Source organism: Gorilla gorilla, chromosome 5 (genome assembly GCF_029281585.2).
Source record: "Gorilla gorilla gorilla isolate KB3781 chromosome 5, NHGRI_mGorGor1-v2.1_pri, whole genome shotgun sequence".
NCBI lineage: Eukaryota > Metazoa > Chordata > Mammalia > Primates > Hominidae > Gorilla > Gorilla gorilla.
In genome coordinates, this window is record NC_073229.2 from 108330142 (window position 1) to 108353105 (window position 22964).

Here is a 22964-nt window from a genome sequence, read left to right on the forward strand (position 1 = left end):
AGAGCATTACAGAAAACTAAGAAAAGATAGGACAGTTTTTAAGAAACTGGCTACTAAAAATAGCAGGTAACTTTCATTGATCGATTGCTGTGTCACACTAAGAGTGTACAGATGCTCCTCAACTTGCTTGCCCCGCAAATAGCTATATCCCAATAAGGCCAAAAAGTAAGTAAAAAATGTCCTAAGTTGAAAATGCACTTAATACCCTGATAAACCCAATGTAAAGTCAAAAAATAGTAAGTAAAACTTATGATGACGTTACATCCTGATAAGCCCATCATAAATTAAAACTTTGTTAAGTCAAACCAGTGGAAGTTAGGGATCCTATGTATTATTATCCCCACTTCACAGATGAAGAAACTGGATTAGAAAGATTAAGTGATGCCCAAGGCACACAGCAGGTGGTAGAGCTAAGACTCAAAACCACATTTTTCTAATCCAGAACCCATGCTTTTACCATTTAATTCTCCTCATGAGAAATACACAGACTAGTCAAATTATTATCTCCTATTTGCCAGGATTACCATTATCTGTTAAATAAGCAGAGAAGTATTTTAATATACCTTTTTTTTTTTTTTTTTGAGACAGAGTCTCACTCTGTTGCCTAGGCTGGAGTGCAGTGATGTGATCTCAGCTCACTGCAACCTCTGCCTCCTAGGTTCAAGCGATTCTCTTGCCTCAACCTCCCAAGTAGCTGGGATGACAGGTGTGTGCCACCATGCCCAGCCAATTTTTTTTATTTTTAGTAGAGATGGGGTTTCACCATGTTGGCCAGGCTGGTCTCGAACTCCTGACCTCAGGTGATCCGCCCACCTCATCCTCCCAAAGTGCTGGGATTACAGGCATAAGCCACTGTGCCTGGCCTGCCTTATTTTTATAACTAAAAGATCAAGAGTAAATTTGCCATATGCTGAAGAATTGCCATACCTGTTGATATCCTTGAAGAAGTGTCTCTTGTTCTTGTATTTCTTTTTGGATTTGCTTCAACTTTTCTCCAGTGACAGGATCAGCTGCTTCTCCAAAATGTAACCACCTTTGTTTTTTGTTTGTTTCTTCAAAGCTGCTTAACTTGGAGAAATTGCAGAAATTGTTTTATTTGGGGAAGGAAATGATAAGGTGAGAAGTGAGAAAGAATAACAGGAAACTCCTATTTAGATCGAAAACTGTCTTATAATATTGAACATATTAGAATGTGACATAACTAGTTAAATCAGCAAAGTGCTGTTTTGTGCTGATGGTGCTGGGTGAGTAAAGGAACTCAAAAATGCTACACAATATCATCCTCTGGGTCTATACCTTCTATAGCAGTTCTTGCTCAAACTTTGATTTCTTTGAAGGTCAGAATGAACTGATTTTCTTTAAAAAGGACTGCTAACAGAAGAAAACCATAAAAATGAGCCAATTTAAATTTAATTTTCTCCCCCAAGGGTTCAAAATTTAGGCTCTCATGTACGGAATCACTCTTGGAACCATTCTATATTTTATACAGCAAATACATCAAGTCAAACATCACTAGGAACCAAGGATGACAATGTATTTAGCAGGGAATTCAGCTTATTTTTTTTTAATAAATATAAAAAAATACCAGAACAATGTATCTAGTACCTTGGCTTGAAGAATATAATTATCTTGATTCAATTTGAAGAGTTCTTTTTCCTGTTGTTTCTTTAGTTCTTCCAACTTATTTTCTAGTTCTTTCTCCTTTTCTGAGAATGTGGCTTTAATTTGCTCAATTAGGGCTTGCGCACCCCTCCATTTTTCCTCTGCTTCCTGAACTCTTTTAAACATAAGTAATTCCTTCTCCTTGTTCTCACCACAGTATCCTAAGGAATTCTTTCAAGACAAAGCATTACTTCATTACAGTAGACTTATGTATAAGATTTGAACACAGGTGGTTAATTAAAAAAAGAATAAAAAGGACATGGTTAATAATGTTCTATTATACAAGAAAATTAACTGTTTAGTAAGAGTGATTACAGTATCACTCAAAGGAAAAGACATTTCAGTCCTTATTGTATTTTGTTATATATAATTTAGTTTTAATATAATTTTAGAACATAAAACATTATGATTATTAATTTTGAATTTAATACTTACAGTCTGAAACTGAATACAGGAATCAGTTTCTGTGGGATTTTCAGACTTCTTACGAGTAGACAGGCAACTTTCAGTTTTGTGAGCTGGTTTATCCAAAGCTGCTGGCTTGATGAGTTTTGTTCCAGATAAGATTTCTAAATATTATAAACAATGTATAAATGCACCACAAATGTAAAGTTAAATGTGTACTCATCAATTGTGTCCAATAACTAAAAATACAATGGAAACACAAAAATGAGGATCTCAAAATAGGCTGATGGACTACACTATAACACAGCTGTTTCACTATAACTGATTGCATTCAGAAAAATTGCCACTCCATAATCAACATTCTACTAAATTTGACACAGATGGCCAATTAACCCAAGACTCATGTCAACTGACAAATGGAGCTAAATAAATGTGAGAATGTGGATAGAAATAACTTTCAGAGTTTATTAGTTTTAAATAAATTCTTCTGTTAAATGTTCATAGCAATAATCAATCAAAATTTCTAAATGACAAATCAAGGAGCAGCTGATAACGTTATGAAACATTTTGATGCGGATTAAGTGTGCTTTCAGAGCACATTTTTTATAAACAATGTATATCATGATATTATAGTATCAATGGAATAATATAAATTGCATGGAGGATTTTATAATTGTTAATCTAAATCAGATTTTAAAAGATTAACACTGCTATAAAAACTTGGCAATATATATTAAATTATAAAAAAAGTGATTAATATATATTCTGTTCCAATTTTCAGCTTTTAAGGTAACCTGTAAATTCTTAAACAAGAAATCATTCTAAGGCTAATATAGTATTCAGTTAATAATAAACAATGTTTAAGAACAGTACCTAAAAAGGATCCTAAGGTCCATATTCAAATACTACAGGTCCTGAGTTCAGTAAACAATATCTGATTGCTTTAGAGATAAATTAAGAATTTCAAAATTTAAATTTTTAAAATAATTTATTCAAGATGCTTTTTAAATGCAGTTTACTTTTTAATTACAAATGAATGTTATACATGATTATTAAATATTTGGAAAATATAGAACAGTCAAAAGAAAAAACAAATTACCAACAGTCCCTCACCAAAAGATTTCATTTCAATTATTTTTCCAGGTATGTGAAGGTTTTCCTTATAGAGTTATGATCATATTTAATTAGACCGATGTAAGTTTTCTGGAGAAATTTCTAAAAGTGTTCATGAAGAGACTGTTTTAAGTCATTGTAAGAGCAGGCTTTCAAAACTTCCAAATCACTGGAGGCTCATTAAATGAATGGGGTGTGATCTGCTAGCACTTGATTCTCCTTAGGACAAGGCAGCTAGTACAGGTGGAACGTCCCAGATCAGAAAATCCAAAATCCAAACTGCTCTAAAATCTGAAATTTTTTGAGGGTCAACATGACGCTCATAGAAAAATGCTTACGTCGTTTAGGATTTTGGATTTTGGGATTGGAGATGCTAAACTGGTAAATATAATGCAAATACTCCAAAATCCAACGAAATCTGAAATTTGAAACACTTCTGGTCCCAGGCTTTTTGGATATGTAATACTCAACCTATCACATGTTCTTGTTCATGGTTGTAGTCTTCCAGTCCTTTTATGCCAGAGTTCTCCCTTCTTGAATTCTTAATTTTGACTTCTCAGTGGACTAAAGTATCAAGTAATTATATTTATTTTAATTTTTTTTTTTTTTGAGACAGAGTCTCACTCTGTTTCCCAGGCTGGAGTGTATTTTTAAAAAATTTTAATAATATTTATTTAACACAATATATCCAACATATTAAGATTTTGACATAAATAAATCATTAAAAATGGGGATATTTTATGTTGCTTGTTGATACTACATCTTAGAAGTACAAAAGGTAATTTATTTACAAGACATCTCAATTCAGACTAGCTACATTTCAAATGCTAAATGGCCATGTGTGGCCAGTGGCTGCCACAGTGGACAAGACAGTTCTCACCTCCGCCCATCCTCCAGCCTCATCTCCTCATCCCCTTCCCTAGTTGATAGGCTAACTACATTGACTATTTATTGAAGGATTCCTAAGTGACAATCACTGTACTCATATTTTCTCATTTTATCCACCCTTCCCTGTACCCCACCACTATATGCATACAGGAAAAACTTTCTGGGTTTGGTTTTCTTTCATTTGCATTTCAGAGACTTGGAAACTGAGACAAAGAGAGATTAAGGAACTAATCCCAGCTCATGTGGCCTGTATGTGGCAGGGCTCCAGGCCAGATCTGCTGGATGTTTCCTCTCAATACTGTGCTGTCCTGCCTCTCACCCGGAGGTTCACAATAAAAGCATGCTGAATAATCTTTATTTATTTATTTTGAGACAGCATCTTCCTTTGTTGCCTAGGCTGGACTGCCATGGTGCGATCTCGGCTCACTGCAACCTCCGCCTCCCAGGCTCAAGCAATTCTCCTGCCTCAGCCTCCCAAGTAGCTGGGATTACAAGTGTCCGCCACCACGTCCAGCAAATTTTTCGTATTTTTAGTAGAGACAGAGTTTTACCATGTTGGCCAGGCTGGTCTCGAACTCTTTACCTCAAGTGACCTGCCACCTTAGCTTCCCAGATTGCTGGGATTACAGGTGTGAGTCACTGCGCCTGGCCCGAATAATCAATATTAGTTCAACACTCTTTTTAAAAGTATGAAAACTGTGACTTGGACAAGTTGATTGAATAGCCCAAGGACACACTGTTATTTAGTGGCCAAGTTGAGATTAGGAAAATAATTGTATTGAATTAACAAAGTAAAGGCACTAAATAATGCTGTCCAAATGAGGGAGCATTATTTTATTATGATATAATATTATTTCTGCACTCTAGGAAAAGTCAGTATGTGAGACTTAGAATTTGTAGCAGTCTAGATTTTGGCTACTGCCAAACTTTTTATTACATTTTTAAATATATTTTGATCCTGAATCAAATAAACTGTAAAAAGTTATGACATTTATGAGATATTTGGCTATTTAAACTTGACTGGATATTTAATAATGTTAAAAAATTGTTACGTTTTTAAGGTAAGATAATGGTATGGTGTTTTTTTTAAGTCTTTATCTTTAAAGATGCATACGGACATATTTGCAGTTGAAATAATATAATGTCTGGGTTAGCTTCAAAATAAAAAGAGAGTAGCTGGAAATGAAGATGAAACAAGACTGAATAGGAGTTCATAATTTTGAAGCTGGGTGAGGGATAAATGGGATTCATTAACCATTTTATTTAAATTTGCATATGTTTACTTTTTTGGTAATAATTTAAATTTTTTCAATAAATTTATTCAACCATTGAGCATCTTTGCAAACTTTTAAAGTATGCTTTGATTAATACAATTTTGAGGAACATCCCTAGGGGATGTAGTAAGGGGTAACCTTTGCTTAATACCTGTATGTGCAAGATGCCAAGCTAGCCACTTTGCAAACCTTATCTCCTTTTCTTTTTTAAATTTTTTATTTTACTTTAAGTTCTAGGGTACATGTGCACAACGTGCAGGTTTGTTACATATGTATACATGTGCCATGTTGGTGTGCTGCACCCATTAACTCATCATTTAAATTAGGTATATCTCCTAATGCTATACCTCCCCGCTACCCCCAACCCCACGACAGGCCCGGGTGTGTGCTGTTCCCCTTCCTGTGTCCAAGTGTTCTCATTGTTCAATTCCCACCTATGAGTGAGAACATGCAGTGTTTGGTTTTTTGTCCTTGCAATAGTTTGCTGAGAATGATGGTTTCCAGCTGCATCCATGTCCCTACAAAGGACATGAACTCATCCTTTTTTATGGCTGCATAGTATTCCATAGTGTATATGTGCCACATTTTCTTAATCCAGTCTATCATTGATGGACATCTGGGTTGGTTCCAAGTTTTTGCTATCGTGAATAGTGCCGCAATAAACATACATGTGCATCTGTCTTTATAGTAGAATGATTTATAATCCTTTGGGTATATACCCAGTAATGGGATGGCTGGGTCAAAAGGTATTTCTAGTTCTAGATCCTTGAGGAATCGCCACACTGTCTTCCACAACTGTTGAACTAGTTTACACTCCTACCAACAGTGTAAAAGTGTTCCTATTTCTCCACATCCTCTCCAGCACCTGTTGTTTGCTGACTTTTTAATGATCGCCATTCAAATTGGTGTGAGATGGTGTCTCACTGTGGTTTTGATTTGCATTTCTCTGATGGCCAGTGATGATTAGCATTTTTTCATGTGTCTGTTGGCTGCATAAATGTCTTCTTTTGAGAAATGTCTGTTAATATCCTTTTCATATCCTTCACCCACTTTTTGATGGGGTTGTTTTTTTCTTGTAAATTTGAGTTCTTTGTAGATTCTGGATATTAGCCCTTTGTCAGATGAGTAGATTGCAAAAATTTTCTCCCATTGTGTAGGTTGCCTGTTCACTCTAATGGTAGTTTCTTTTGCTGTGCAGAAGCTCTTTAGTTTAATTAGATATCCCACAGAAATACAAACTACCATCAGAGAATATTATAAACACCTTTCAGCAAATAAACCAGAAAATCTAGAAGAAATGGATACATTCCTGGACACATACACCATCCCAAGACTAAACCAGGAAGAACTTGAATCCCTGAATAGACCACTAACAGGCTCTGAAATTGAGGCAATAATTAATAGCCTACCAACCAAAAAAAAGTACAGGACCAGACGGATTCACAGCCAAATTCTACCAGAGGTACAAGGAGGAGCTGGTACTATTCCTTCTGAAACTATTCCAATTAATAGAAAAAGAGGGAATCTTCCCTAACTCATTTTATGAGGTCAGCATCATCCTGATACTAAAGCCTGGCAGAGACACAACAAAAAAAGAGAATTTTAGACCAATGCCCCTGATGAACATTGATGGAAAAATCCTCAATAAAATACTGGCAAACCAAATCCAGCAGCACATCAAAAAGCTTATCCACCATGATCAGGTGGGCTTCATCCCTGGGATGCAAGGATGGTTCAACATACGCAAATCAATAAACGCAATCCAGCATATAAACAGAACCAAAGACAAAAACCACATGATTATCTCAATAGATGTAGAAAAGGCCTTTGACAAAATTCAACAGCCCTTCATGCTAAAAACTCTCAATAAATTAGGTATTGATGGGAAATATCTCAAAATAATAAGAGCTATTTATGACAAACACACAGCCAATATCATACTGAATGGGCAAAAGCTGGAAGCATTCCCTTTGAAAACTGGCACAAGACAGGGATGCCCTCTCTCACCACTCCTATTCAAAATAGTGTTGGAAGTTCTGGCCAGGGCAATCAGGCAGGAGAAAGAAATAAAGGGTATTCAATTAGGAAAAGAGGAAGTCAAACTGTTCCTGTTTGCAGATGACATGATTGTATATTTAGAATACCCCATCGTCTCAGCCCAAAATCTCCTTAAGCTGATAAGCAACTTCAGCAAAGTCTCAGGATACAAAATCAATGTGCAAAAATCACAAGCATTCTTATACACCAATAACAGACAAACAGAGAGCCAAATCATGAGTGAACTCCCATTCACAATTGCTTCAAAGAGAATAAAATACCTAGGAATCCAACTTACAAGGGATGTGAAGGACCTCTTCAAGGAGAACTACAAAACACTGCTCAACGAAATAAAAGAGGACACAAACAAATGGAAGAACATTCCATGCTCATGGATAGGAAGAACCAATATCGTGAAAATGGCCATACTGCCCAAGGTAATTTATAGATTCAGTGCCATCCCCATCAAGCTACCAATGACTTTCTTCTCAGAATTGGAAAAAACTACTTTAAAGTTCATATGGAACCAAAAAACCAAAAAAGAGCCTGCATTACCAAGACAATCCTAAGCAAAAAGAACCAACCTGGAGGCATCATGCTACCTGACTTCAAACTATACTACAAGGCTACAGTAACCAAAACAGCGTGGTACTGGTAAAAAACAGAGATAGAGACCAATGGAACAGAATAGAGCCTCAGAAATAATACCACACATCTACAACCATCTGATCTTTGACAAACCTGACAAAAACAAGAAATGAGGAAAGGATTCCCTATTTAATAAATGGTGCTGGGAAAACTGGCTAGCCATATGTACAAAGCTGAAACTGGATCCCTTCCTTACACCTTATACAAAAATTAATTCAAGATGGATTAAAGACTTAAACGTTAGACCTAAAACCATAAAAACCCTAGAAGAAAACCTAGGCAATACCATTCAGGACATAGGCATGGGCAAGGACTTCATGCCTAAAACACCAAAAGCAATGGCAACAAAAGCCAAAATTGTCAAGTAATTACTTTAAATAATGGCACATGAGCAGTACTTTATCCTTTTACACATAAAAAAATTTGCTTGAATATGAAATTTAAACATGAAACACTGCAGTATTTGGAACCCACGAAACCTTCTTGAAATAGCAATGCATAAGAAAATTCAGTCAAAAAAGAAACCAATCAAAATAATTCTAGAATAGAGAAACTATGGCTAAGAGACAAGTGAAAAGCATTCAGTCTCTTTAATAATCAGAACCAAGAATTAAATCCAAAAGCTGAGAGAAATTAAGGTTGTAGGAGAGAATATATTAAATATATCTTAAAAAATAAAATAAAAATGAATAGGAGGCATGTAAGTTGGGGATATAATATGCTTTATATTTCACGGAAGGGAAAGAATCGATTGGCAATGTCTAAAATTGAAAAAGTTAAGAAACAACACTAGAGTTATGGCAATCTTTGAGTGTTTTTCATAATCTCTTTCCTTAAAGATTTTTCATAATCTTTTCCTTGTATTTTCAGATATACAATTTCTTAGGAAGAAATTTCTTTTTCTTCTTATAGATATAAGTAAACCTAGATCTAATATCCTATTTTAAAAGAACCTGTAAAGTGTAATCTCATTGTTATAAAATATTTTGTCCATTTATCCACATCTGCCTCTCTCCTTCCGTCCATTCATTCACATTTCCTTCTATTATATAAGTATATACATAGTGAGATGCATGGAATCTGGTCACCCAGCATAACAACAGTTGTTTCTGGCTAAATCATTGCTTTCTTCTTTTACTTTTCAGTAATTTTGAATTTTAAATAATAAGCATATATTAAGAATTTTTAATTCTTAATAAGAAAAGACAATAATAAGAATTTTTGTCCTTTCATGACAAAAAAAATACTTAGTCTAAAAATAAAAACACAAGTTAGAGCCAAAGAAAATTAATCAAAACTAAAAAGGAAAACAACCACATGGCTGGTACTGCTAACTGCCAACCTTCTCTTCCTTCCTATTAATAAATATCTAATTCTGTCCTGAGCAGCAACGTACATAAACGTACTCAACCCCCTGAACTCCATTCAACTTACGGCCACAAGATCAAAGGTCATTAAGATGGATGCAAAAACTTTCCTGATTAGGAAGTTGATGATTTGGCTGGCATCTACCTTTTACCTTTCACCCTACCTCATGGACAGGGTCCGGAGGCGGAGTAGCCATTGTGACAGTTAAGACAAAAGTCACATACTAGGGATTTTGCATCAGGAAAGACAAAGGGATCTGGTTCCTTGCACAGCTTTCCAGCCATGAACTGCCTATCTCTGGACTCTTTGTTACATAAAAGAAAAGATGCCTTTAATTTGGTTAAGTCCTGGTAGTTGGGCTTTTTCTTCATCCTAACCAATGTTGATTTTAATTTTAACTGCATTCTGTATATTTTCTGAACACTAATCTCATCTCAAACTCTGCTTCTTGGAGAACTCAACCTTTGACAAGTAACCACTATCCCAAAGGAATTACAGTTCCTCTGAATAAAACTAAAACTTCTCTGGACAATTCTTCAATAAAAAACAGAGATTAAAAACATCATACTTAATAGACAGTCTAATGAGAAAAAGTAGTTCAGTATAAAAACATTTATGGTCCATCATTATACTTTACTATAAATTTTAATAATGTGTTTTTTTTATTTTGGATGTCACAAATGCTATACAATTTTAAAATATGAAAAATGAGTTTAAGAATATTATTTCACTTTACTCATAAAAATATTAGTCTTCATCTAGCAACCTCCTCATCATTCCTCTCATTTCTTTTTCACTCACTGTGACATTACCTCTGTCTTCATTCTTGGTCATTTCAACATACTCACAGGTGATCCTTTCAACTTCCTGGCTTTTGGTTCCTTGAACTTCTTACCATCTCAGATACTCATTCCCATTGGCATAGTTTAGGTCTTTCCTAGACTATTGTAAGTAATGCAATCACTCCCCAGTCTCATTCCCTCATCTAATCACCTACTATGACTATCATCTTTGTTTTCCCACCTCACATCCTCTGGTACCCAGATTCCAATAATCCTTTGACCTCACTAGGACTCACAGTCGATGGATCGTACCTGTTGCACATTGTGTCACACTCCCTTGATGCCCTTTCTTCCTTCATTGCTCAACTTAAATTCCATGGTCAACCATTTTAATCACTTTTACACACATTATCAGCTTCACTTGGCAAAAATGTATTTCTTGGTAAACCCAACTGTTTTACCAAGTACACTTCGTTTAACAGTTGGTTAAACAAGTTGGTTATTTAAATTGTTAAACAACAACTTAATTATTATTTAAGTTTAAATTCATGATCACTAACTTTAATTAGACTGCCTTGGCTCCTGACAGTCTAACTCTCCTAGATGGCTACTTGGTATCTTCTCTTTTCTCTTGTAACCTCCAAAACACCTTTGCCTAATCCTCATGTGCATCTAATGATACTGCTTTCTATTTCTCAGAGAAAACTGGAGCTATCACAAAAAGCATTCTCTCCTCACCACATCTAACCACCTGCCAGCATATACTCTCCCTTCCTATCTGCCTCCACAGTTCCTAGAATGCAGGAACTAGCCATGTTACTGTCTAATGGCAACCCTTCTTCCACTGTGCACCAGATCCCATTACAGCTCCTCTACTCAAAAACATTGCTAAAGCAATTCTTCCCTCACTCTCATACACTGTCAATTATTTTTCTTTCTATCAAATCTTTCTTAACGTCATACAAACAAAACAATCATTTATTTCATAAAAACAAAGCAAAGCAAAAATGTTCTTGGTCTCACCTTCCATCTCAGCTACTGGCCCATTATTTTGCTACCTTTTACAGCAGCTATCTGCAGCGTGGTCTATAACTTGAAGCACCATTCCACTCCTCCTATTCCTGCTTACTGCCATTTAATTTGCCTTTTACAGCCACCTCTCCATGGAAACTGCTTGTCCACTTTATTGATCACCTCCTCCTTGCTAAACCCAAAGAGCAGTTCTCAGTCCTCATCTATCTTAATCTCTCAGCAGTAAATGACAGAGCAGTCCTTCTTAATATACTTTGTTGACTTGCAGGATTCCACATGCTCTCAGGATTCTTCCAACCTCACTCTGTTTCCTTTGCAGGTTCCTCCTCTTCTGCCTGATCTCTTCAGGTTAGCATGATCGGGGGCCTCAGGCCTTGGCTTGCTCCTTTCCTTCTATCTATGCTCACTCTTTTGGTACTCTCAATCAGATTTCGACAACTCCCAAATGGTATCTATAATCTATATTTCCCTCCTGAACTCCAGAATTTTATATCTGACTGCCTCCTTGTCACTTCTGCTTGCATGTTGAATAGACATCTCAAAACTATCATTTCAAAAATTAAACTCCCAGTTTTCCCCCAACTGTCAAATCTACTCAGTCATAGCTTTCCCCATTCCAGCTGAGTGTAACTCCATTCTTCCAGTTGCTCGAGCCAAAAATCTTAGCAACCCAAAACCAATTCTTCAGATTTTTGGTTCTACCTTCTAATATATCCTTATCTAACTACTTTTCATCACCTATACTGCCACCACCCTGGGTCAAGCCCTGTTGCCTCCTGCAAATTGAATCTTACAAATGGAATGTGGTACCTTAATTCTCTTCCATGGAAACAAAGAAAGTAAAACAATATACTAAATAAAGAGTATATGATTACCTTTTTTCCTAGGTTGATTGGAGGTAGAAATCGATCTCAAGTTTTTGCTTTTTATAACGTCCTCTGAAGTTTTCTTTTCAAGAGTAGAAAACATCTTGAGTGGTGAACTGGGTTTGCCATAGCCTGAGCTCCTAACTGACGCATATAATCCACTCTGGGGTTTCCTTTTAAGTAAAGGAGGTGCACTTCTGGCCTTCTTGTATGGTACCTGTTTACCCATTACAGCCCCTTCTTCTTCAGAACTAAGTTGAGATCTGTAAGTCTGTACACAACAAGCAAAAGCTCTTTAGTACCTAAATAAACTTTAACTATTGTTGTAAATGAATATTTAATAGATGGCAAAACAATAGTGATTATCAAATAATGTAGTTTGTAAAAGGCAAACTACCATAGTTAAGTTCTTGAAGTCTAATGCATCAGAATTTTAGTATTTTGAAGCAGACCTTCAAAGTTAGCATTGAAACAAAGTAAAGCAAAATAATAAAGCAAAATCAGCTTGCCAGAAACCAAGATGTGTAATTACTTGAATGAATGCAGCAGAAAGAACATATTTTGAAATGACATAAAATCTTATTTGTTATCTGAACTTCTCAAGATGCTTTAAAAATTTTTATTAATACCTTGCCTTATTCCACAAAGAACTGGAGATGACTTAAATACATAATTCAAAATTATAAAATACAAGTAGAATGTCTGAATCATGGGAACTATAAAGGAGAAGAGATCAAGAATACAGGAAAAAGAATCAGTAAAATGTAAATTTCTTCACAGGTGTTAACTGCTTTCCTATAAAACGCCAACTTAAAAAATACAAATGACTGGAAAGACTGAACAGTGCATACTACAATGATGAATAAACTTTTTCTTATACTATTTAAATTCTGGACTATATTTTATTCAAAAAAAGGAAAAAATGTATAAAGAATGGCTTCTAAAAGCAAGCTAATGTTATGGTGGTATTTTTGAATTTGGAGATTGGCTAGCATTGTAACAAACATCACTCACAAATATCCAAGATCTACTGTGGAGGTTAGTATATAATCAATCCCACTAGTTTAAAAAGCACACACCTACCAATAGTACTTATATACTTTACATAACTTCGGTTCTCAATATCTCAAATCAATTTAGATGATAAATACTTACTTTATTAATTTTGTCATCCTGAAATAATGATGAAGAATTAACAGATATTTTTTTCCTCAAAATATTAAGGTACATTTTATCAACATGTTCTTCTGTGGCAGTTACTTGTGGACAGCTGTTTTCCATACTCTCATTTGTGGTCTTTTGTAAAATCACATTCTCATCATTTTTGTCAAAAAAAAGGTTCACATGTTGTGAGTCTTGAGACAAAATATTTGGGTTCGTCTTCAGGGGTAAAGAGCTAAAAAATTCAGTTTCTTTTCTTTCGGCCACTTTCTCAGAGCTATAAAACAAAACAGGACACAGATAATGAACCCTATGTAACAGCTCTTCAAATATCAGTAATAACCACGTGTGTGTGTACACGCAGACGCACTATATATATGAATTGTTAACTATTCAAATTAAGTTACTGATGTTAAATACAGTATAATTTTGATTAACAGAGTACACTCACATAGTGTAATTGCTTTTAATTTCGGATAATAATTTTAATGCAGTATAATGCAAAGGATTATAAAGGTGATGCTGAGATCTATTTTAGAGAAAGACCAAACCAAACAAGACTGAGACTGCTTTTGTAGAAGAAAAGTAAAATACAAATTTCTAAGTGAACTTTTTGTAATATATCTTTTATCTACAATTTCTTATAAAGTCGACATGCATTTGAAATAAGAAAAACATTTTAAACATTTCTAGAAGAAACTAAAGAAATAATCATAAATTTGTATTAAGGAGGCATAGAGTATAAATACTAAAAAAGCATACATTTAATCACAGTATAGGAAAAATTTTAATGTAAACAGAAAAATCACTAGGCTTTGAAAAGAAAATCATTTCTGTGGTTTAAAACACTTAAATGTAACAATTCAATTAGATATTAAATATCTAGAAGATACAACATAAGGAAATGTTTTAAATGCGGTTAAATATTGGCAAACTACAGGGTCTCCAAAAATATGGGAACTGTTAGTCTTAAAATATTTAATCGTGTGTCAATTAGGCCATTTAATTTTATAATTTATAAAGTAAGATTAAAGAATGTTTAAGAGGCTACCATTTTCATATAATGTAGATTGGCTTCTTGGTAACTGCTAGTAGGTGGAATCATCAGAAATACAATAGTTCTTTCCTTCTTCATAGCAGCAGAACCTGGCTAGATGCTAATCAAAATTGTTTCTCATTTTGCTGGGTACCAACTAAACTATATTTCCTTGCCAACTTCCATCTAGATGGGACCATTTACTAGTTCTTCCCTTTAGAATGTAAGTGCTATGATGCTAAGAACCCAACTTATTTGTTACTGGCTTAGTTGTCAAGTTTAGGATGGCAGGAAACTGACAACTAGTCTGGAGAGACAGCAGCCTATGTTTTACGGTGGCAAAACATTGCTAAACTGTCATCTACAAAAGTTTATAAGGCAGACCACATGCCAGCCGACCATGGAGAACTAAGAGAAATGACTGGAAAGAACAAGGAGTTAAGTGCTGGCTACTATTAGCTTCTTTTAACAAGATATTACCAAAAAACTGATGAGCTCAACACAGAATGAGCTGGTTTGTAAGCAGAATTTAAAGAGAATAGAAGGAATCTAGAAACTCTGGAAATGGGTTCTCTCTCTGTAGACTCAGTCTGTAAGATTCAGCCTTGAAGAATGCTATGAAAAAGCAAGATTTCAAGAGACTTCTTGGTTGAAAAGAGTGAACCAGTCCCTTAGCAAAGATCATATTAAGAGTGTCATCCAGAGCGAGACTCCGTCTCAAAAAAAAAAAAAAAAAGAGTGTCATCTTCACATTTAAGGTATTGTTTCCCCAAATATCCAGAGAACTGCAAATAAACGCAGAGAAAAAAATTAGAGGGACAAGGAATCAAAGATTAAAGCAGATTTAAAACCTTTGTCTAGCAAAGAACTTTTTTTTTTAAACTTTTATTCCAGGTTCAGGGATACGGGTATTGTTCACGGGGATTTGGTGTTCAGACTATTTCAAACCCAGGTAATAAGCATAGTACCCAATAGGTAGTTTTTCGATCTTCACCCTCCTCCCAACTTCTCAAGTAGGCCCCAGTGTTTGTTGCTCTCATCTCTCTGTCCATATGTACTTGATGTTTAGCTCCCACTGATAAGTGAGAACATACAGTATTTTGTTTTCTGTTCCTGCATTAGTTTGCTTAGGACAATGGCCTCTAGCTCCATCCATGTTGGTGCAAAGGACGTGACTTCATTCGTTTTTATGGCTGCATGGTATTCCATGGTGTACATGTATCACACTTTCTTTATCCAGTCTACCACTGATGGGCATATTTAGGTTGATTCCATGTCTTTGATCTTGTGAACAGTGCTGCAATGAACATATACATGCATATGTCTTTATGGCAGAACAATTTACATTCCTTTTGGTATATATCCAATGATGAGATTGCTGGTTGAATAGTAATTCTGCTTTAAGTTTTTTGAGAAGTCGCCAAACTGCTTTCCACAATGGCTGAACTAATTTACATTCCCACCAGCAGTGTATAAATGTTCCCTTTTCTCTGCAACCAGCATATTTTTTTTTTTTACTTTTTAATAATAGCTATTCTGACTGGCATGAGATGGCATCTCATTGTGGTTTTAATTTGTATTTCTCTAATGATTAGTGATGTTGAGCATTTTTTCAAATGCTTGTTGGGTGCACGTCTTCTTTTGAAAAATGTCTGTTCGTGTCCTTGCCCACTTTTTTTTTTTTGAGATGGAGTCTCGCTCTGTCACCAGGCTGGAGAGCAGTGGTGTGACCTCGGCTCACTGAAACCTGTGCCTCTTGGGTTCAAGCGATTCTCCTGCCTCAGCCTCCCGAGTAGCTGGTGAGAGGTGACAGCATGCTGGCAGTTCTCAGAGCCCTTGCTTGCTCTCGGCACCTCCCTGCTTGGGCTCCCACTTTGGTGGTATTTGAGGAGCCCTTCAGCTTCCCACTGCACTGTGGGAGCCCCTTTCTGGGCTGGCCAAGGCCAGAGCCCACTCCCTCAGCTTGCAGGGAGGTGTGGAGGGAGAGGCACGAGCAGGAACCCGGGCTGCGTGCGGCGCTTGTGGGCCAGCTGGAGTTCCGGGTGGGCGTGGGCTTGGTGGGCTCTGCACTCGGAGCAGCCAGCCAGCCCTGCTGGCCCCGGGCAATGGGGGACTTAGCACCCGGGCCAGTGGCTGCAGAGGGTGTACTGAGTCCCCCAGCAGTGCTGGCCCACCGGCGCTGCGCTCGATTTCTCGCCGGGCCTTAGCTGCCTTCCCACAGGGCAGGGCTCGGGACCTGCAGCCCGCCATGCCTGAGCCTCCCACCCACTCCATGGGCTCCTGTGTGGCCCAAGCCTCCCCGACGAGCACCACCCCCTGCTCCACAGCGACCAGTCCCATCGACCACCCAAGGGCTGAGGAATGCGAGCGCACGGCGCAGGACTGGCAGGCAGCTCCACCTGCAGCCCCGGTGCAGGATCCACTAGGTGAAGCCAGCTGGGCTCCTGAGTCTGGTGGGGACGTGGAGAGTCTTTATATCTAGCTCAGGGATTGTAAATACACCAATCAGCACCCTGTGTTTAGCTCAAGGTTTGTGAGTGCACCAATCAGTACTCTATCTAGCTGCTCTGGTGAGGACGTGGAGAGTCTTTATATCTAGCCCAGGGATTGTAAATATACCAATCAGCACCCTGTGTTTAGCTCAAGGTTTGTGAGTGCACCAATCGACACTCTGTATCTAGCTGCTCTGGTGGGGCCTTGGAGAACCTGTGTGTCGAAACTCTGTATCTAACTAATCTGATGGGGATGTGAGAAACTTTGTATCTAGCTCAGGGATTGTAAACGCACCAATCAGCGCCCTGACAAAACAGGCCACTTGGCTCTACCAATCAGCAGGATGTGGGTGGGGCCAGATAAGAGAATAAAAGCAGGCTGCCCGAGCCAGCATTGGCAACCCGCTCGGGTCCCCTTCCACACTGTGGAAGCTTTGTTCTTTTGCTCTTTGCAATAAGTCTTGCTACTGCTCACTCTTTGGGTCCACGCTGCTTTTATGAGCTGTAACACTCACTGCGAAGATCTGCAGCTTCACTCCTGAGCCCAGCGAGACCACAAGCCCACCGGGAGTAACGAACAACTCCAGATGCGCTGCCTTAAGAGCTGTAACACTCACTGCGAAGGTCTGCAGCTTCACTCCTGAGCCAGCAAGACCACGAACCCACCAGAAGGAAGAAACTCTGAACACATCTGAACATCAGAAGGGACAGACTCCAGACGCGCCACCTTAAGAGCTGTAACACTCACCGCGAGGGTCCACGGCTTCATTCCAGAAGTCAGTGAGACCAAGAACCCACCAATTCCGGACACACTGGGACTACAGGCATGCGCCACACGCCCAGCTAATTTTGGTATTTTTAGTGGAGACCGGGTTTCACTATGTTGGCCAGGATGGTCTCGATCTCTTGACCTCATGATCCGCCTGCCTCAGCCTCCCAAAGTGCTGGGATTACAGGCATGAGCCACCGTGCCCAGCCTACTTTTTAATGAGGTTGTTTTTTGCTTGTAAATTTGCTTAAGTTCCTTATAGATTCTGGGTAGCAAAGAACTCTAAGTTTCATTATTGGCACATGGAATTCACTGGGACCAAAGCGATTACTAAGTTACGAAACTTTCTGAAAGAATATAATGTAAAAAACCATAACCCTGTTAAAAAGAAAAAAAAAAAAAAGAAACCCAAAAGTCAGTGACTGGGAACCTTAAAGCTACCTGTGGGCAGGAAGTGGATTGAGAAGGGAATATATCCCCCAAGATGGGCATACCCCTCAACCTAAAATTCACTTCAGTTGTAGCCAATGGTGATAACATACAAGACAAATCCTCCAAGGAATGGAATGAGGGGCTATATAGAATAACTGATTTAAGGTAGCCCCTTCTTAATAGACTAATAACCTAATCAAGGAAAATAAATCCCTATTCCCAAGGTAGGGGGCCTTTACAAGTTCTTTCCAGTGGTTCTCAAATTTGTAACATTGATTGCTGTGTTTTCCTCATACTTTTCCTTGCTGAAAGGGCATATCTACTGCAGTTCCACCATTATATATTGGGATGGGGGTGAGGAAGTATATAACCCTGTCTTTTTAATTATAACCCTGTCTTTTTAATTCAACCATTGGTACACAACGAGAAGCATACTCAAACCTGATGGAGAGGACTGCACTTCACCTGGAAATCCTGGCCTTTCAGATGCATATAGCCCTGAATGGGACTTGGGGCTGCCTGCTTGGGGAAGGGGATAAGTTGGTCTGTGTATGAAGAAGAGTGAAATTGATATTTTGTTATTAGAAAGGTATATCCTGGCAGAGACTGACTAGATACCGACCAAACTCATTTTTCTTTCTTGGCACAGAAACAAATGACATTTCACAGCCTCCTTGGACCTAGTTAGCTAGATGTGCTGGTTCCTACCAATGGAATGTGAGCTGAAGTGATATGAAACTTCTGTATTAAGGCAGTTAAAAGGAAGGATGCAAAACCATTCTCTTTCTTTCCTTACTGACTGGTTGGATGATGTCATAACAATCTTAAAACTATGTGTTGATGACAGAAGCAGCCTGGGTTCCTAAATGACTGTGTGGAGCAGAGCCCCAATCCAACCCCACTGACCCACAAGGGATAGTGATGTGAGCAAGAAATACATTTTTGATGACAAGCTACTAAGATTTCAAGGATTATGTTATAGCAGCTAGGGTCATTTACTCCATAGTTCACTAAAAAATTTTTAGGTATGTGTACTAAAGATCATATTACTGACATTTCTATTATGTATGATTACTGTTATACCTTCAAAATATCTGTTTTAAGCTTTTAAACACAAATGTAAAAATCTGTTTTAGATTTCCTATTACTGAAATGGTTTTACCTATAACAACAAAGATATAAGATGTGTAAGAAAATCTCTTTAGTTACCGCTAACATACCCCCAAACAGCAATGATGAGTGGTACCATCTCTCCTTTAAAAATACTAATTAGCACTACAGATCAATGGAAGACTACTACACTTAGCATTGAAGTGAATGAATTTTAGTGGAACGTTCACTGCATCATTTTTTTCTCAACTCACACAAATGTAGAAACAAGGCCAGGAAATCACCACATGTGGATTTACATCATGAGGATACAGTATAGGAAGGAGGCTGAAAACATGTCTGTTGAAGACACAAATGAACAAATGACAACATGAATGGATGACAGACTATTTCACAGAAGTATTTTATGGAGATCAAAGACCTGACAATATAAGTGGTTAGGCACATGGATGGCCTGTGTTCCTGGTCTACAACTATATGACCTTGGGCAATGGCTTTATTTATTTTAATCTCTTAGGCTTCAATCTTCTTGTCTATGAAATAGGGATAATAATGGACTATAACCCATGGAGATGCTGTAAGGTTAAATGAAATAATATACGTATGGTATTTGCCCAAAGTAAATGTGAAAAATGTTAGCTGTTATCATCTACCAGTAAATTGAGTTAATCTCAGGTTCATTTCTTGAATTATGGGCATAAAGATGCCTTCTCTACTTGTTATGAGGATCACGTGGGAGACTGGACATGACATTTCAGTGCTACATAAAAGCAACGCTGTCTATTACAAGGTTACTGTGACGTGCTACTCCGTGTTGAAGAATGACAGTGGGTCACACATACTTCCACTAAACTGTATTGGACCTGAAGCATTTTAATGAGGACCATTTCTCTTGTGGCTTCAAACTCACCCTGTGAGATGACGGCCAGTCTGTGACTAAGTCAAAACTAACTGGTTTATAAAGAAGGAAATCTATGACTCATAAACAGAATAAAATTCACTTTCTCCCTCATCATGAATGAACTGTTCCGGCACTATTTAAAGCTGAGGAGACTGTATTTTTCAGTGAAAACCTTTAGGACTATTTAGTGGCCCCAGTTTTTTTATAGCATCTATTTATTTTTTCATTTAGCCCTAGAATTTTGATTACTTGAGTAAGGACAAATATAAAAAGAAGAGAGTTATGACTCACAGGTAGACTCAAGCTAGTATTAGTCATTAATCATTCACTAGGAATGATTACATAGAACAAATGACTATAAAAGTTTCCAATGACAAAACAATAAATAAAAAATTCATACCTGACAGGTTGTAAATCAAAACCACTGATCCCAAAGGAATCTATTCTGATAGGTTTCATCAGCTCCTCTACTGTGGGCAGATCTAAGAGGTGGAAAAAAAAGTAGAAACGAAAAATGTTATGTAGGTTGCTTAATTTACATGTGTAATAACACCAAAATTATATTTTCTCTGACACAGTTAATAAAACGGTACATGCAATAAACCTAGTTTTCCGTCTTAAGTTTCCTTATACCAGGAAAACTTCCTTTCTTATGAAATATCAAATAAATATCTCAAATATCAATATCAAATATATTTATCAAAAAATATCTATACACAGACCCACGCTAAGTACATATCTGGTTGATCCTGAAATACTGTTGTCTAACAAAATACAACTTTAATATACGTACACGCAAAAGAGTAAGAAATATTCCTTTAAATGACTTCTTAATTTGATCAAGGCATACTAGAAAAGAAACTGGGCCGGGCGCGGTGGCTCATGCCTGTAATCTCAGCACTTTGGGAGGCCAAGGCAGGTGGATCACCTGAGGTCAGGAGTTCGAGAGCAGCCTGACCAACATGCCGAAACCCCATCTCTACTAAAAAGACAAAAATTAGCTGGGCATGGCAGCAGGCACCTGTAATCCCAGCTATGCAGGAGGCTGAGGCAAGAGAATTGCTTGAACCAGGGTGGCGGAGGCTGCTGTGAGCCGAGATCGTGCCATTGCACTCCAGCCTGGGCGACAGAGCAAGACTCCGTCTCAAAAAAAAAAAAAAAAAAAGAAAAGAAAGTGAAATTTCGTTTTGTGTTTGGCTCTAATTTTATAGTTAAGCCAATGGTTCCTGTATTTCATTTGAAAAAATCTTTTTTTTTTTTTTTTGAGGCAGAGTCTCACTCTGTTGCCAGGCTGGAGGAGCAGTGGCGCAATATTGGCTCACTGCAACCTTCGCCTCCCGTGTTCAAGTGATTCTCCTGCCTCAGCCTCCCGAGTAGCTGGGACTATAGGTGTGCACCACCATGCCCAGCTAATTTTTGTATTTTTAGTAGAGATGGGGTTTCACCATGTTGCCCAGGATGGTCTCAATCTCTTGACCTCGTGATCCACCCACCTCGGCCTCCCAAAGTGCTGGGATTACAGGCATCAGCCACCTCGCCTGGCTGAAAAAATTTCTTTAATTAAGCTCAGAGACTGAGAAACAATCACTACAGCAAATTGTATTTTAATTATATTACACTAAAAACTCTTTAGAAAGGATATCAAATAATTGAAAAATTCATCTGTAAGTTTTTACCAGATTCCATAGTAGAGATGTTTTTTGAATTCTCTTCATTTTCTTGAGGATGACCTTTCACTGAGCTCTTGATATCTTTCACTGTGTTACTCTCAATTTTTTGTTTGTCTTCATCTCCCAATGAATGGGCTATATGACAATAAGCTTGATGTAGGGCTTCAACGTCACTACTGCTTTGTCCATAAGAAACACCTGTTGAAATAAACGTAATCACCAGAAATAATTACATCACAAATACATGAGAACGATAAAACACTAATATCATTCCTTAACCTGTTAGGAATATAAAAGTAGAGTTAAGTACTAACTAGGTAATTTGCAGCTATGGCCTACCAGCATGGATTCATAGCAGGCTCAACAACTCTTTTAGCAAACTGAGGCGTGTCCTGATGTGGTAAGCATAAAATCTGCTTTCACTCGTCATTGTTCTTTCTCCTACTACTCTTAATCGACCCCCTCTGCATAACTATTCTTAAGTTTCCCAAACTAAAAAATTCCTTTGAAGGATTCTATCTCTCCTTTACCATTACCATTCTCTCTGCTTCTCTGTACTACCAAGCATTCTGTCATTTGCACTTTTTCAACCACAATGAATTCACTCCTCCAACTTTGCAATCCAATGTATTCCAACATCCTGCTAAAGCTGCTATGATCAAAAGCAATTTCCTAATGACCAACTCCATTTGTATTTAGTTCTCTTCAACTATGTGAGACATCTGACATTATCTTTTTCACTTTATCTTAGCCAAAAGGCAGAGAAGTCAAACATTGTTTTTTTTCCTGTAACTGTTTCTTCTGCATGTCTTCTTCTTTTTGTTATTACCATAATTTTGATGGCAATTTTCCAACTCTTGTGGTCTATAGTTCATTTCAGGGCTCCATCTTCAGCCCTCTTCTTTTGAATGCCTCTCACTTACTAGTTTTTTGGCCTGGCTAACTTCATGAAGACTTTTAGCTTCAACTATTACCCATATGCTTATGACTCCCAAATCTATGTCTTGTGTCCTTATAACTCTTTTCTGAATATCAACTTAACAGACATCTAGATTGCTCTACATCACATCTACATATTCCCCAACTGAATTCATTATATTCCCTACTAAAACTTGTTCTACTACCAGTATTTCCTAATCACATCACTACTCAGTCAAAATAGAAACCTTGATGTCATCATTCACTCTTCCTTCCCTAATAGCTTTCTGATATGGTTTGGCTGTGAACCCACCCAAATCTCATCTTAAATTGTAACTCCCACAATTCCCATGTGTCATGGGAGGGACCTGGTGGGAGGTGATAGAATTATGGGGGTGGG

At 37.5% G+C, this 22964-nt stretch overlaps 1 protein-coding gene across 7 annotated transcripts in view; it reads right to left on the minus strand.

Annotated features, from left to right (window-relative positions):
• Positions 1-22964, minus strand: part of CEP162 (centrosomal protein 162) — a 102778-nt gene that overhangs the window by 48215 nt on the left and 31599 nt on the right. For all 7 annotated transcript variants that reach the window (XM_019030232.4, XM_055391982.2, XM_055391985.2 and 4 more), the window contains 7 exons: positions 21653-21844; positions 20377-20458; positions 13231-13513; positions 12085-12346; positions 2098-2231; positions 1606-1833; positions 928-1068 (listed from right to left, as the gene is read on the minus strand). In XM_019030232.4, coding sequence (XP_018885777.3) covers positions 928-1068; positions 1606-1833; positions 2098-2231; positions 12085-12346; positions 13231-13513; positions 20377-20458; positions 21653-21844 — 1322 coding nt within the window. The remainder of the gene's footprint in view (positions 1-927; positions 1069-1605; positions 1834-2097; positions 2232-12084; positions 12347-13230; positions 13514-20376; positions 20459-21652; positions 21845-22964) is intronic.